At 40.6% G+C, this 17,807-nt stretch overlaps 1 protein-coding gene across 1 annotated transcript in view; it reads left to right on the top strand.

Moving 5' to 3' along the window:
- The window catches only part of LOC122558124 (mucin-6-like), a 60,426-nt gene that overhangs the window by 9,986 nt on the left and 32,633 nt on the right, over window positions 1-17,807 (top strand). The window contains exons 4-5 of the mRNA XM_043706442.1: window positions 9,355-9,540; window positions 15,576-15,815. Of these exons, the coding sequence (XP_043562377.1) occupies window positions 9,355-9,540; window positions 15,576-15,815 (426 nt within the window). The remainder of the gene's footprint in view (window positions 1-9,354; window positions 9,541-15,575; window positions 15,816-17,807) is intronic.

Genomic DNA, 17,807 nt, shown 5'->3' on the forward strand with positions numbered 1-17,807 from the left:
TAATCTAATCTAATCTAATCTAAAGGCCACCTTGCTGATCTTTGAGGGGCCCTATTTTCTCCCTCGTTACCCTTTTGTCTTTAATATGTTTGTCAAACCCCTTTGGATTCTCCTTAATTCTATTTGCCAAAGCTATCTCATGTCCCCGTTTTGCCCTCCTGATTTCCCTCTTAAGTATACTCCTACTTTCTTTATACTCTTTGAAGGATTCACTCGATCTATCCTGTCTGTACCTGACATATGCTTCCTTCTTTTTCTTAACCAGACCCTCAATTTCTTTAGTCATCCAGCATTCACTATAGTTACCAGCCTTCCCTTTCACCCTGACAGGAATATACTTTCTCTGGATTCTTGTTATCTCATTTCTGAAGGCTTCCCATTTTCTAGCCGTCCCTTTACCTGCTATCATCAGCCTCCAATCAGCTTTGAAAGTTCTTGCCTAATACTGTCAAAATTGGCCCACTCCAATTTAGAACTTCAACTTTTAGATCTGGTCTATCCTTTTCCATCACTATTTTAAAACGAATAGAATTATGGTCACTGGCCCCAAAGTGCTCCCCCACTGACACCTCAGTCACCTGCCCTGCCTTATTTCCCAAGAGTAGGTCACGTTTTGCACCTTCTCTAGTAGGTACATCCACATACTGAATCAGAAAATTGTCTTGTACACACTTAAGAAATTCCTCTCCATCTAAATCTTTAACACTATGACAGTCCCAGTTGATGTTTGGAAAGTTAAAATCCCCTACCATAACCACCCTATTATTCTTACAGATAGCTGAGATCTCCTTACAAGTTTGTTTCTCAATTTCCCTCTGACTATTGAGGGTTCTATAATACAATCCCAGTAAGGTGATCATCCCTTTCTTATTTCTCAGTTCCACCCAAATAACTTCCCTGGATGTATTTCTGGGAATATCCTCCCGAATACAGCTGTAATGCTATCCCTCATCAAAAATGCCACTCCCCCATCTCTCTTGCCTCCTTTTTTATCCTTCCTGTAGCATTTGTATCCTCAAACATTAAGAGCTGCCAGTCCTGTTCATCCCTGAGCCATGTTTCTGTAGTTGCTATGATATCCCAGTCCCATGTTCCTAACCATGCCCTGAGTTCATCTGCCTTCCCTGTTACACCCCTTGCATTGAAATAAATGCAGTTTAATTTATTAATCCTACTTTGGCCCTGCCTGCCCTGACTGTTTGACTCGCTTCTGTTCTCAACTGTACCAGTCTCTTTCCTCACTATCTCCCTGGGTCCCACCCCTACCCGCCTTATTCGTTTAAATCCTCCCTAGCAGCTCTCGCAAATCTCCCTGCCAGTATATTGGTCCCCTTCAATTTAGGTGCAAACTGTCCTTCTTGTACAAGTCACTTCTACCCCAAAAGAGATTCCAATGATCCAAAAATGTGAATCCTTCTCCCATACATCAGCTCCTCAGCCATGCATTCATCTGCTCTATCCTCCTATTCCTGCCCTCATTAGAACATAGAACACAGAACAATACAGCACAGAACAGGCCCTTCGGCCCACAATGTTGTGCCAAACATTTGTCCTAGCTTAAGCACCTATCCATGTACCTATCCAATTGCCGCTTAAAGGTTACCAATGATTCTGACTCTGCCACTCCCACAGGCAGCGCATTCTATGTCCCCACCACTCTCTGGGTAAAGAACCTACCCCTGACATCCCCCCTATACCTTCCTCCCTTCACCTTAAATTTATGTCCACTTGTCACACTCTGTTGTACCTGGGGAAAAATTCTCTGACTGTCTACTCTGTCTATTCCCCTGATCATCTTTTAAACCTCTATCAAGTCATCCCTCATCCTTCGCCGTTCCAATGAGAAAAGGCCTAGCACTCTCAACCTATCCTCGTACGACCTATTCTCCATTCCAGGCAACATCCTGGTAAATCTCCTCTGCACCCTCTCCAAAGCTTCCGCATCTTTCCTAAAATGAGGTGACTAGAACTGCACACAGTACTCCAAATTGGGCCTTACCAAGGTCCTATACAGCTGTAACATCACCTCACGACTCTTGAATTCAATCCCTCTGCTAATGAACGCTAATACACCATAGGCCTTCTTACAAGCTCTATCCACCTGAGTGGCAACTTTCAAAGATCTATGAACATAGACCCCAAGATCCCTCTGCTCCTCCACCTTACTAAGAACCCTACCGTTAACCTTGTATTCCGCATTCTTATTTGTCCTTCCAAAATGGACAACCTCACACTTGACAGGGTTGAACTCCATCTGCCACTCCTCAGCCCAGCTCTGCATCAAATCTAAGTCCCTTTGCAGCCGACAACAGCCCTATAGTATACCTATTGGCTTAGTGCCACCTTTTTGAGGGCAGTTTGGGATGAGCAGCAACTACCAGCTTTGTCACAATACTGCTATCCTTTTGTAAGAAATAAAACCTGCAGACATGTGCTCCTCTGAAGTTGGGACTCCTCTGGCCTTCTCGCTGAGCGGTTACATGGTGTCCATTATGTAGAAAAAACTCTCAATGCCAATTAAAGGATCAGCCAATCAAATTCCAAAGTGTAATTGTTTATCTTGGGTTCTATCTCTTGTTTACCAGCCCGTTAGACAGACAGTAGCACCAACACTAAGCAGAAAGAAAGAAGGGAGCACCCTCAACACACTTGAAATTAAAGCCCTGGAAAGACTCAAAAGACAAATATTGTAATCCTATCTGCGGACGAAGGGCATATGACCATCATCCTGAAGAGAACACAGTGCATTGAAAAAAACAAGCATCTACCAACAGGTGGTGGTGGACTCGACACCACAGCTGGCAAGCCACACTTGAAATTCAGCCCATCATTTTGCAGTTGTTCTTCCAGTCAGGATATGTAGGGTAGTGGAAGCATCGATTAGACAACTATTGAATAGAAAGTTGAATGATCTGAAGGAGAAAGCTTTAAGCTAGCTTTCTCATTTATACTTATTATTGTAGAGGTCATACAGTACCAGAGAGGGAACAAAACTCCTTTCCAGAGAATAGAATTATAGAAAAAGAAGGAAAATCTTCAAAAGAAAAATGTTGGTGAGGAAATGAAGTTGTGTTGAAGAAAAATCCTAAAATGCTGATGGGAGTGGATAATATAAACACATGCAGGTTATTTAACTTGGGAAGTGAACGCAGACTTGTGCACAACCAAGAAATTAACCAAAATCGAAACTAAATTTAAAGAACTTGGAGAAGATTTGTAGCTCATGTCATCAGCAAGCATTGGCTTCACTTGCAGGCTCACTGATATTACCTAGCATGGTGATGAAACTTCTGGAAACAAACCCACCAGCTCAGTGAGCAAACTGATAACCTCCGCTCCAAATCTTCTCCAAGATCTCAAACATGTATGGGCGCAATATGTTCAAAGTAGCCTGAAGACGGGAACAGAATAGTTTGCCTGCTGCAGAATGCTACACGAAATGATAAGTGATGCCCATAACTGCCTCCACAAATATAAATAAGAAATTTTGTGCCAAAAGACTCTGTACACTCATGTGACTGACCATGAATGGACAACTATGCTAGAATGAACCATCAGCATTAAACAACAGACCAGGACAAAAAGGACTGGCCCTACAAGAAAAACTGACCAAGCTCTCTCTCAGCAGCAAGACAGACAAATAGAGAGCTGGGTAAAGAATCTATCTGACCAACTACTCTCAGACACTGAAAAAGCCCTGGTATGAGGAATGAACTACAACCAGAGGGATGTGGACAAAAATGACTTCCCAGCAGCTCTGTAATCCACCCTAAAAGACAATGGACTCTCAGAAGAAACCCAGCAAGCCATTAGACAGGCAGTAGCACCAACACTAAACAGAAAGAAAGAAGGAAGCACCCTCAACACACTTGAAATGAAAGCCCTGGAAAGACTCAGAAAAGACCAATATTGTAATCCTATCTGCGGACGAAGGGCATATGACCATCATCCTGAAGAGAACACAGTGCATTGAAAAACAAGCATCTACCTCATTTCTGAAGAAGGGCTTATGCCCGAAACATCGAATCTCCGTTCCTTGGATGCTGCCTGACCTGCGCTTTTCCAGCAACACATTTTCAGCAAACATCACCCTAGCTAAAGAACATTGGTCTCAGTGCTAGACAAACCAGGCATGCAAACACCTGACAGCGCCAACTCCGTCAGCAAGGAAGGTATCCTCAAACTATTGGACCTGTGCCTCGCAACCCACTTCACCTCCAATGACAAGACATTACAAACAAATCAATAGGATGCCTAATTGGATCAACATCCTCTTCTTTGGTGAATTTTATACCGATGATAACAATAACAGACTCCCCTTGGGCATGTGGTAGAATGCAAACAGAAACTGCATCAAGACACTATTCAAACGAGCCACAACACACGGTAGCACACCGGAACTATGAGCAGCCGAGGAGGAACACCGATACAATGTGTTCAAGAACAACGGTACCCATTAAGTGTAGTCCGCTGATTTCTTGCACAATGGACCTAAGCAGGAAGACACATGTCCAGAGACTCTAGTCACTCTACTATACATCAAAGACATTGCAGAGATGATCATCAGACTACTCTGGCCTGTTGGCATCATGGTAGACCACAAATCTACTGCCTCACTAAAACAACTAATGAATTTATTGGACCCCGTGCCCACAAAGTACCCTGCAAGGACTGCAACAATCATTCCTGTCGGTTTGTCCAATGTAAACTAGCCACCAGGAAGGATACATGAGCACCAGCTAGCTACCAAAGACATGACCAACTATCATTGGTATCCATGCACACCGATGAAGAGGGACACCAGTTCAACTGGGACAATAGCTCCATCCTGGGACAGGCCAAACAAAGACATGTGGGAATTCCTAGATGCCTGGCATTCAAACTAATACTCCATTAACAAACAAATAGATTTGGACCCCATTTACCAACCACTCAAAAACAGAACCGGAAATGATATCACCCACCACAACCAATCAAGACACACACATAGCAAGTAGGACAGAATACCAATCCTTCACCAGAAGGTCACTGTTACCAGCATTGTGATGAACCATCCGAAAACCAACCCACCAGCTCAGTGAGCAAATCAAAAAACTGATCAAAACCAAATTAAAATTATGGTGATGTGATACAATGTCAATTATACCAAGCAGGTTCTGAATAATACCTTTTGAAAATGAATTGATAGTCAAGACTATCATTGACTATTAAAATGACTAGTTTAAACATATATTTTTGACTGCTATAATATGATGCTTTACAATTTATTCAGATGATTGACTGCATTCCTTTGAATAATATTTCAATGATCAATGTCAGGTCAAAATTTGTGGAATTTGCCTTGGTTTACTTTGGAATATGGAGAAACTAAATACTGCATTCTTCTGTTTGAAGTAGTGGACTGAAGTTGGAGTCTGTTGAATCAGGTATCATGAGAGAGGGGCTGAAAGAATCGGGCTGGAGTACCGGCATTAGAAATCTGTAGCCAGTTAGGTTTGGGACTCAATGTGGAAATCCCATCTGGTGACCAGGAAAGCACTTAGCCCCAGGTTAAATTAATAGCTATGGCTTATATTTTAAGTTTAATCAAGAGACTTCTCTCCAAAAACATATAATCAAGAAAGAATCCACTATACTCACTACTGCAGCCTTTCTCTTGGACAGACTTAAAACTACGATTAACTTATCTGATTCTGTGCTGTGAACTTCGCCCAACAGTTCCTCCAAGATTAGTTGTGAATTTCACTGTTTGTTAATTTTCCCAGATGCACTCCGATGTCCAGCGATAGACGAATTCAAACAGCAAAGGCGGTAACTGTGCAGGTTTTCTCTCTCTCTCTCTTGCACTGTCTTCACCATGTGCTTCCTTTGTCTGCCCTTCTCCCTTTGAAACTGCTGTTGTTTTGACTTTTTTTTCCAAAGTTCCAAAACAATGCAACAGCATATAAAACAGTAATTGCTGCTCCTGGAATTTGAGGAAATCACCTCCAACACCTACGCAATGTTGCAGCTACAGGGAAGGAGAGGTTCCTCAATCTGAGCATAGGAGATTGAGAGGTGACCTGATAGAGTTTTATAAAATAATGAGGGGTATAGATAAGGTGAATAGAAGCTATCTTTTCCCTAGGGTGGAGGTTTTCAAGACTGGGGGCACACAGTGACAAAAAGAAGATTTATCAAAAACAAGAGGGGCAATTTTTTTTTACACCTAGAGTGGTTTGTGTGTTGGATGAACTTCCAGGGGAAGTGCTGGAAGCAAGTATGGTTACAACATTTACAAGACATTTAAATAAGTGCATGAATATGAAATGTATGGAGGGATATGGGCCAAGCACATGTAAGTGGGGCTTGGACTGCTTCCATGCTGTATGAATCTACAACAATCCCTTATGACTGACAGAATTGAAGGCCTTTGTGAGATCAAAGAAGCCGATGGGCACAAGTTGGTGCAATTCTGTGCACTTTTATTGTATTTGTCATGCATTCTTCGTTGTGCCTACAGGCGGAAGCTGTGTTGAGATTCAGGAAGGAGCTCTTCAGCCACAGGGAGGAGGAGTTGAGGAGGATTCTCGTAGTTGACAGTACAGAAATCCCTCTGTAATTTCTGCAGCTGGACCTATCTCCTTTCTTGAAGATGCTCACAACTGCGGCATCTCTGAGATCTCCCGGCATGCTGTCTTCCTTTCAGATGAAGTTGTAGATTTGTGTCAAAAGTGCCTGTCCTTTGTATTTTAGTATATCAGGGGTTTCCACCTGTTGCTTTGCTGTTGTTCAGCTGCCAAGTGGCTTTTTAGATTTCATTAGATGCGCTGAGATGACAGCAGCTAGCATATAATGGGAAGACTTGTGTTGAAGGCTGCATCTTGGTTGAGGAGGTTCTGTAAGTGCTCTCTGCAATTGATCATTGATGATCAACTCTTCTTTTTGGCTGCCAAAGCAATAGGTCCTATAGAGGGCTTTGCTTGCATTGAAGTAGTCACATATGACGTGGTTGTCAGAAAGTTGTTGAGTTTCCTGCACTCTTTCAAGTCACCATCTGTTCTTTAGGTCATAAATTATTTGTATTGTATCTCAGACGTCAGTTGGCTGAAGGCTTGTTCCCTCTTGCTTGAGTTTTGGTGGAGCTGCCACCTTGTGTTTACAGTCTAGGAGATTTCCTGATCTTTCTTGTTGAACAAGTCTTTGTGTTTTCTGGTAGAGAAGCCAAATGTCCCAATGCAAGTGCTTTTAGGGTGGTCCAGATGCTCATCGCCAGGTTGGGTGAGGTGCTGCCTGAGTCAGTCTTTCTTCTCAAGGTCTTTGAATCCAGCAACACCGAGTCTCCAGTGACAGTTTTTTCTGCCTCTGCCAGTTTGGGGCCAGGTTGATGGGGATGGGAGAGAGGATTAGGGTTGGTCCACCAGTCATTAGCTCCTGTCATATGGGACAGGTAACTTGACTGCAGTGTGACATTCAGGTCTGATATTGGGTTGTCCACAACAGTCCTGACATTCCTGGTACCGAAATTCATTTGGGTGGATGATGCTTGTGTGTATTCTTTTAACATGCAGGCACACCAATCACCACATGGTCCCAGCAGAACAAGATCTACATCCGATGGTAGCAAAGATCCAAAATGACTGAAGTTCATCTCTCGTATAGGGCTATTCAACACTCATCTTCCACCTACCATTACCAATCACCACCATGGTGAACCAGGAGGCCACACCCACAGTGGTGGCAAATTGCAGTATCAGGGTGCTAGAGGGTATCCAGGCCAGAAGCCAGGGTCCTAGGGTGCTTGCCAGTCCAAGCTCCTGCAGCAAGTACAAAATCTTACAACAGCTTACTGTCATAATCCAGTCCAACCATCCACAGTATCAACAGTTCATAACTAGGTGTGAAAGTCAGTATGTTACATGCATTCAAATGTTAATTGTTAGGTTTGATTTGTACAGGATTTAAGTCAATCAGACTGAACTCACAGGTGCAGTAGGTTTCTCTGAACAGCATTGGTCCAATAATAATATTTAAACAGTAGATGGAATTCACACTGTTGTTTGAATGTTCAGATTTTTATAATTTACATGCCAAGTATTTGATGGTTTGTTCAAGATGACTGTGTCATATGTTACAAATATGCTCCCTTAATCTATCACTTAACATAGGTTATGCCACGCAACGTCTACCTCTAGGTGAGTTCTTCCCTCCTGCCAGAAGATTTAATTTCCAACAATAATAACCATTACAGGCATAAAAACCTAATGCTACATTTAGGAATGTGTTACAAATCAGACTCCATCTTCTGTCATCTTTTCCAAGGTCTTTAATAAGGGCACCACAAAATCGATGCAAAACAAGAAGAAACCTGTACAAGTGTCAGGGGTTTTGACCTCAGTATCAAGAGGTACATTATTGAAGTATGTATCGCTTATCTATACTGAGTGATGAGAAGCCTCAAAAGAATTCTGCGTGCCACATGAAAAAGAACAGGGAACTAAATTTTCTTAAATTGATGCAAAAAGGAGGAACAGGAGCCTGCATCCTGAACCCTCAAGAAGAAAATAGGCCACTCTATGCAGCCCGGAATACCTCTCAACCATAACATTTTTCCAACTTTCTCATAGATTTTCAATTCTTTGATAATTGGGGAACTGCATCCCAACTTCTCAGTGTCCTGTTCACCCCTCTTATTGTGCCAGTCTTTTTCTCTCTCAAACTACATTGCTCAGTTACTCAGTCTATTTTAATAGACTTATACTACCTCACTGGGTCATTTGTTTTGTTCATTAGGTCACTGCCCCTTCCTCAGACTCACTGGGGTTACTTTCCCTCACCAGATTACTCTATACGTCATTGGTGATTGCTAACTCTGTTCCTAAATCTCCAAAACAAGGTAAATTTGCTCTTTTTATTGCCAATCGTTGGGTTATTACATCTTCATTCTTGCTGGATCAACCTGGTGCTCACTCTCTGTTACTCTCTCTCCCTCTCTCTCTCTCTCCATCCCTTATTCTGTACTGTCTGCCTTTTACTCTTTCTGGATCAGTCTGTCACTAGATCAGTCTTCTGCCCACACTCTCTCACTGGCTCAGTATGTCTTACTCATTCACATTGTTCAATCTGTGTTTGTCTCAGTCTCACATGTCCTTCTCATTCTGTAACAGAATCTCTCCACTCGATTCTCTCTCACTTTTCGCTGCATTTTCCTGTTTTAAAACTTGTCTAACATAAATGGGATAGAAATTCAAGAATAAAGAGTCAAGTCTAGCTGGAATAGATAAGCAGACAGTTCTTAACAGGTAGAATCCTATATTGATAATGCAAAAACGTATCTGTGTTAAAAAAATGCTGAACTATCTGTTTCTGTTCAAGGATGTGCTGATAGAAATGAGAGATGCAACCTACGAGATAACACCTGAAAATGCAGCTGATAAATTCAACATACAAATCAATCCACTTTATATATCTCTTGAAGTAGTAATCCCTGGGGGTCACCTACTACAAGTGTTATGGAACAAGAATACAAATACATTCATTCGCTTCACCAGAATACAACAGGTAAGGAATTATAATTAACAATAATTTGCATGCAGATTGATAACCATGTGTTGATCTACCAGTTTAAGCCATAGTAATTATATTATATGAAGCAAACCACTAGGTGCAAAGAAATTAAAAATATGTTTGTTGCACTGAGTGCAGATTATTCACATTCATAGGGACCATAACAGCCACCACACTAAAAAGAGCAATTCATTTTGCCATTTTTGCCTAAGTTTGCTCTGCAAATTTCTTTTTGAAAATTGTTGTTAATGTTTTTCCTGCTATTGAGACAAATTGGCCCAATGGGAAGAAGTTCATGTGGCGTACAAACACTTATTGCCATTTGACCTGTTTCTGTGCTGTAATTATTATATTAGACTATAAGCTTCAAGGTGATACCTTGCTGACCATAACAACTCCTGTTAAGAAAAACCCTCCTAATTTCATCTTTGGTTCTTCAGCCAAATATGTTAAGGCTTTCTCCTCTGGTAATTAATCCTTCTGTCACTAAAAATAGTTTCTCTTCATTCACTCTTATCAAAGATTTCTTGGTGTGGAACACTTCTATTAAATCTCCCCTTATCTTCTAAGGTCTAAAGAGGACAAATTGAGGATATCTGCTATCTCCATGAAACAGGAATCCTACACTGCCACTGCTGCTCCGATTAATCAATTCTGCGCCCTCTAATTAATATTTTTAAAAGGTTTACTATCATTTCTTTGTTTTTGCACTAGATGGATCTACATTTAAAGCCTAGGATTTCATATACATTTTTAAAAGCTTTCTCAACTTGTCATCACTACCCTCAAAGATTTGTGTACCCATACATAAGCAGGTCTGATTTGGAGATGCCGGTGTTGGACTGGTGTGTACAAAGTTAAAAATCACACAACACTAGGTTATAGTCCAACAGGTTTATTTGGAAGCACTAGCTTTTGGAGCACTGCTCCTTCATCAAGTGGTTGTGGAGTATAAGATCGTAAGACACAGAATTTAGAGCAAAAGAATTTCTAGCAAAAGTTTACAGTGTTTAGCCAGTGTACAGGGTTACATTGTAAACTTTTACTATAAGTTCTGTGTCTTATGATCTTATACTCCACAACCACCTGATGAAGGAGCAGTGCTCCAAAAGCTAGTGCTTCCAAATAAACCTGTTGGACTATAAACTGATGTTGTGTGATTTTTTAACAATAAGCAGGTCTCTTTTTGCGCAACCCTTTCCTCTTTAAAATGAAATCACCTAGTTTATATTGCCTTTTATCATACGTACACTAAAGTACATCTCTTCACATTGAATCATATCTCTATGTTTTTGTTTCCTGATGTCTGTTACAGTTCTTGCTATTTTCTACATTTGAGTTTTGTTTCATGTATAAATATTGAAATTATGCTCTTTACACCAAGTCCAGGTGTATATAGATATGGAAATCAAACAATGATTTTGAGGTGGCCCTTGTGTTAAGGAACACCTTATATCTTTTACACCAGCCCAAAAACAATTAGTAACCACTATTCTATGCTTATGGACCTACAACCAATATTGTATCTTTGCAACTACTGCTATTTTAGTTCCAAAAGTTTTAAATATGCTGATTTGTCTATTAATCTAACACTTATGCAATGCCTTTTGAAAAGTCCATCTACACAATTAAAGTATCACCACACAAGCCCTTCATTATGTCAAAGAACACAAACTAGTAAGCCAAACACAATTTATCTTTAAGAAACAAGGGGTATCATAGGTAAGGCAAATGAACTTACAGCCTGGATCAGTACATGGGACTATGATGTTGTGGCCATTATAGAAACTTGGTTGAGAGAAGGACAGGAGAAAGTGAGGACTGCACATGCTGGAGGTCAGAGTCGAGAGTGTGATGCTGGAAAAGCACAGCAGGACAGGCAGCATCCAAGGAGAAGGAGAATCCACATTTTGGGCATGATTCCTGATGAAGGGCTTATGCCTGAAACATCGATTGTCCTGCTCCTCAGATGCTGCCTGAGAGAGGGACAGGACTGGCTACTCAACATTTCAGAGTTTTGTTCTTTTATAGAGGAAGGTAAATGAAGTGGAGGCGTTACATTACTAATCAGGGAGAATGTTACATCCGCACTCAGAGAGGACATACTGGAGGGCTCATCCATGGAATGGGTAGAGCTCAAAAATAAGGTGGGATTATACAATAGGCCCACCAACAGCCATTGAGACATTGAGGAACAAATGTGTAGGTAGATTATGGACTGATGCAATAAAAACAGCATTGTCATAGTAGGTGACTTTTTAACTTCCCCATTATTGACTGGGACTGCCTTCGAGCAAGAGGCTTAGACGAGGCAGAATTTGTTAACTGCATGTAAGAGGGTTTCTTGAAATGGTGTGCTGGACATTATACTGACTAATGAGCTGAGCAGGTGATTGACCTTTCAGTGGGTAAGCACTTTGCAAACAGTGATCACAGCCCCATAAGTTTTAAGATAGCTTTGAATAAGAAACATCAGGACCTTGTGGCAAGGCGAAGGGAGATTTGTGTGGAGTATGCTAATATGCTAGGGCATTTTGAGATCAAGAAAGAGATGGAGTTGAGTCTTTTGAAGAACATTAAGGTGGATAAGTCCCCAGTGACTGATGGTATCTACTCCAGGTTATTGATACAGGCAAGAGAGAAGATTGCTGGGGCCTTGACCAAGAGTTTTGTATCCTTGTTAGCCACTGGTGAGGTCCCAGAGGACTGACAGGTAACTGATGTTGCTCCTCTGTTCAAGAAGCAAAATAGAAATAATGCAGGAAACTATACACCAGTGAGTCTCACATCGGTGGTTGGGAAGCTGTTGGACAGAATCTTTAGGGGATTTACTTATGTTTGGAAAAGCATGGCCTAGTTAGGAATAGTCAGCATGGCTTTATGTACTGGGACCTCTGCTGTTTGTGATATATGTAAGTGACTTGGATGAATATATAGATGGTAGTTTAGTAAGTTTGATTAGATTAGATTACATTACATTACTGTGTGGAAACAGGCCCTTCGGCCCAACAAGTCCACACCGACCCGCCGAAGCGTAACCCACCCATACCCCTACATTTACCCCTTACCTAACACTATGGGCAATTTAGCATGGCCAATTCACCTGACCTGCACATCTTTGGACTTTGGGAGGAAACCGGAGCACCCGGAGGAAACCCACGCAGACACGGGGAGAACGTGCAAACTCCACACAGTCAGTCACCTGAGGCGAGAATTGAACCCGGGTCTCTGGCGCTGTGAGGCAGCAGTACTAGCCACCGTGCCGCCCACGATACAAATGCAGATCTGTGTCTTTGCAGATGATACAAAGTTCAGTGGAGGTGTGGATAGGTAGAAGGTTGTCAAAGGATACAGCTGGATCTAGATTAATTGCAAAGAAATTGCACTTGGAGTTTAATCTGGGTAAGCGTGAGGTGCTCCTCAACTGTTAAGGAAAAGTATACAGTTAATGACAGGACCCTGAATAATATTGATGTACTGGGTTCAAGTCCATAGCTCCCTGAAAGTGGCCACACAAGTAGTTAGCGTGTTAAAGAAGGCTCATGGCATGCTTGCCTTTATTGTTCAGGGAATTGAGTACAAGAGACAGGATGTCATGTTGCAGCTTTATAAGACTTTGGTTAGGCCACACTTAGAATATTGTGTTCAATTCTGGTTGCCACATTACAGGAAGGATGTGGAGACCTTGGAGAGAGTGCAGAAGAGGTTTACCAGGATACTACCTGGATTAGAGGGTATGAGCTATAAGGAGTGGCTAGAAAAACACAGATTGTTTACTCTGGAACAGCAGAGACTGAGGGGAGACTTGATAGAAGTGTATAAAATTGAGATGACAGGGTTGACGATCAGAATCTTTTTCCCAGAGTTGAAATATCTAAAACTGGAGGGCATGCATTTAAGCTGAGAGGGAGCAAGTTCAAAGGCAAGGCAAGGTTTTTACAGAGTTTGGAATATGCTCCCTGGGGTGGTGGCGGAGGCAGATATGATTGGGGTACTTAAAAGACATTTAGGAAGCACATAAATATGCAAGGATGGAAGTTTATGGATCAAGGGCAGGCAGAAGGGACTAATTTAATTTGGTGTCATGTTCAGCACAACATCGTGGGCTGAAGGGCTCATTCTTGTTCTATGTTCTAAAACAATAGTTTCTCCAGTGACAATTAATGTTGACCTTATTATTGCCTCTGAAGGTTTCCCCACTATTAAGGTTTAAGTTGACCAGTCTATAATTTATCATGTTTCCAATATATTAAAGAGATGTTTCAATTTCATATTCTGTAGTCCTCTAAGATCAACTTGAAGACTGCCACCAGAATATCTGTTATCAATAACCAGGCATATTCAATTCAGACTGGTGATGTTTCTACTTTGAGGGCAACCAACCTCTTAACTATTTCCTTTTCATCTATTTTTATCCTACTCAATTGTTCAACTACCTTCTTCTTTACCATGTTCACTTCCTGGATCTTAGGATCAGTGACAAATCAAAGGCATACACTGTTGACTGTATATTTAACTTTATCTTTCCCTTTTTCATTTGCTGCTGTTGGAATTTGCTCTCCTGACTGCTGCATGGATCCATTGATACAGACTGGGGAGGTCTTGCATTTTCACTCATTCTCAGTGATGCTGCTCCCCTCTGACATCATGAGCTAAAGGCATGCCTCTCGTGGTTTCTAGCTTAATATTCATCTCAGAATTAATGACATATCATTAACCTTTCATTGATATTTTAAAATAATTCTCAATTTTGATTTATTTTCAACTGAGCTCCCCACCGCTGCACCCCATTGTTAAAACTGAGAAGCTATGGTGGTGGAGGAACATGAGTGTTTTCGTATTCCTGAAGATCTTGGCTCCAAATTATGCTTTTCCTGCATCCTAGCTTTGTCAGGAATTCACGATAGTTCTAGGCTCTTCCAGTCTGTTAGCCAATAGATACAAGCTGCAGTTGGGTGAGTGAGTTTCCACAGCCATCGATAAGAAAGGCGTGAATGAAGTTTTACATGCAATTAATAGTTTATGTCCCAACTTTCTCACTAACCCCATGATCAAAGCCATTGTCACAACACAGAAGGAGTTATTTGGAAAGTAGATAGCATAAACATAAGTGAAGAGGTAAGCTATCCTAAAAGCTCATCCAGACTGAACAGAATATATCCTAAGTTACTGAAAAAGTACTAATGGTATTATTAGGAACAACTTTATCAACATGATAAGTGGGACAACTAAATTCCCATTGTTGCCAGCAATTGAAAGCATAATATCCAGACCAAATTTGTTGTGGCTTATACTTTAAACCACAATATTAGTCATTATTACCCTATATGTGACATCTCATTATTTTTATTCAACCTGTTTTATGTCACATTTCTGGATCAGGTGGGATTTGAATCTAGACCTTCCAACCTAAAGGTAGGTCAATACCACACCATGAGATTCTCATTCATGTAACTTCTACAATATATGATCTTGTGTAAACTTCTGTAATACCTGCTTATAGGCTACATTTAACTTCCACAATTTACCCAATCCTACCCAATTTGTAAAAGCTGCAATACCTGACCTTATTCAACATCTTATTTCTGACATATCTCATCTTACCAACTTGTAATTCCTATAATATTCAAATTAACATGTAATCAATGTGTAATCTGTGCAATACTGTGCACATAGTTGATGTATAATGCATTCTACATTATACATCAACTATGTATAGGTGTTGGATCAATTATGCACAGATACTGTAATGATGGACCACTAATGCATTTTGTCTGGCAGAATGCAAACTATCAATGCATGTCGTTGTGTACTAATGGACTGCATCGTCCACGCTGCTGCATTTCTATGGTTGCATTCTGTTATTTTGTGGAAGCACTATGTGAATGCCTGATTTCTCTTCATTTGAGAAAAAGAAGTTGAGAGTACATATCATAGCAAGACAAAGAGTTCTAAAAAGAAAACACAAGGAATAAAGTATTGAGAAATACATACAATCAGCAAATAATAGTTGTCTTGCATCTCAACAGCTTTCACTCTGTGGACTATGTGGGAATTTCAACAGTGATGTAGGTGATGATTTTATAACTCGCAGCCAATACTTGGCCTCCAATGCATTAGAATTTGCAAATACTTGGAAGGAAGAGCCTTTATGTCAAGATGTGACTGAAATTCTGCATCCATGTGAGCTAAATCCATATCGTTTGGCCTGGGCAGAGAAACAATGTCACATAATTCACAGCAGTATCTTTGAACCATGTCACAATCTGGTGAGTATTTTTCATATGATTACAATATGGTTCAGTATTTCTAGTCAGTGAATGATTAGAGAGATTAACAAAACATGAAGCATGCCTGTTAGTTCTTTTAAGCAAATGGCTATTAGATTTACGAGTTAAAATAGAAAAGAATTGTCATCCCTGTATCAAAATTAAACAAGCATACTAACAGAACTCTGAGCAAATCAGGGAATTAGAGAGATTGCTCTCGACCCATTCATTTTCAATCCCATCCTTTCCCCATTTTAGGTGTAAGCTAGACTAGAACTGCACAGTTGAAATTATGGCAACATTCAGTCATGCTGTATATGAGGATCCTGTATAGTCTGTGCCCACTTGTATTTGTTTTAGGCAGATTCTGGTTTACAGGTTTCCAAAATATATTATGTGCACACCTGAGAGGATGTGGGTATAACTCTGGGTGGTCTAGAGGGCAATGGTTTAGATGAAAATAAGCTCCAATACAGACATGTAAATTTTTTTCACATGTTTATTAAGTCAGTAATTATCATTACATCTGTATATTATCCAGAAAGAGAAAAAATGTTACTTGGATATGAACATACTGATCACATTGGAACTGTCATTTGTAAATTTTACTGTTTTCCTTCAGAAGATGAAAAGGAATCCTGAGGGGGGTTTGCATAAGAATGGCGGGAGAATAAAAATGTGAGCCTCAGACGAAGCGTACAAGAAATGTGAGAGGATAAAAAAGCAAGACGATTGAGAGGATAAGAATGACCTGAAGAACAAGAAATCAAAGAATAGTGATTGGTAAAATTGAGTTTCAGAGGGAACTGTGCAAGAATCATGAAAGAATAAAGGGGAACCTGAGAGGGAGAAGTGCAGTGAGAGAATAAAAGGGAGCAATGCAAAATAACGAAATGATGAAAGAAAGCCCGAGAGCAGTGAAAGAATAGTGAGATGATCAAATTGAACTTGAAAGGGTACGTTGCAAGAACAGTGAGGAGGAGCAATGAAAGAATAAGGAGAGGATCAAATTAAGCCTGTAAGACAGTAATGAAAGAGTATTGCAAGGATAAAAGGGAGCTAGAGAGAGTAAATGTTCTAAAGGAAATCAAAATTTATTGATTGGTTGATATTTTTCTCTTTCTGTCTCTCTAAACAATGATTTTTGTTCAAAGACCACGGAGCAGGTCAAGAGGTATTCATGAATACTTTAAACAAATTACTAACTTTGATTTTTCTTAACACAGAAATATAAAGATCCCTTTGCATCAGTAAATTTCTGTCTCATTGTTCCATTTTGTAGAAATGGAATGAAAAGGAGGTCCCGGCACACAACCAGGTTCCAAGAGTCTTAGACAAACAAGGACTGGGCACTGTTCTAGTGTTGTTGTTTTTAACATGCATCTCTGGAGCATTGGGAATTGAATCCCGTCCTTTTGCATCCCAAAAGCCCTGACATAGATTTTTTACATCATGAATGGGCATCTATGTCTTGTGTTTTCAATTCCTGCAATTTGTGGGAATTCCAGAACACCATTCTATGTGTCTAATGTGACTACCATGGGCTTGAGCTCATGATTTTCAAATTTCAGGTGCAGCTGGAAACGCAGTGAAGGATGGAGTTTCCTCTATCATATACTCCAGAATGTAGTTGTTATATGCTGAATCATCACTGCAATAGTAATAGACACACCAGGTAGATTACTGCCATCCTCCTCCTTTTATGTTGGGATTTAAATGGCCTCACTGATCTAGTGCGATAAAGAATAACTCACTTGGTATCTAATAGGAAGAGGCTATTATATTAATAAAGATGTAGTTTATTGCATGATAGCAATCATGGGCATGGATGGGATTTATGGGGCTGGTGTATCATAGCTATTACCGAAATGTGACTGAGGGAAAATAACTGGCAGTGTAATATTCTGGAATTTGGATGCTATGGGCAGGTTAGAAAGTGAGGTAAGAGAGGAGGAGGAGGAGTGTTGTTGATTAGGGACAACATTGCTGTGC

The sequence above is a fragment of the Chiloscyllium plagiosum genome, chromosome 16 (assembly GCF_004010195.1).
Source record: "Chiloscyllium plagiosum isolate BGI_BamShark_2017 chromosome 16, ASM401019v2, whole genome shotgun sequence".
NCBI lineage: Eukaryota > Metazoa > Chordata > Chondrichthyes > Orectolobiformes > Hemiscylliidae > Chiloscyllium > Chiloscyllium plagiosum.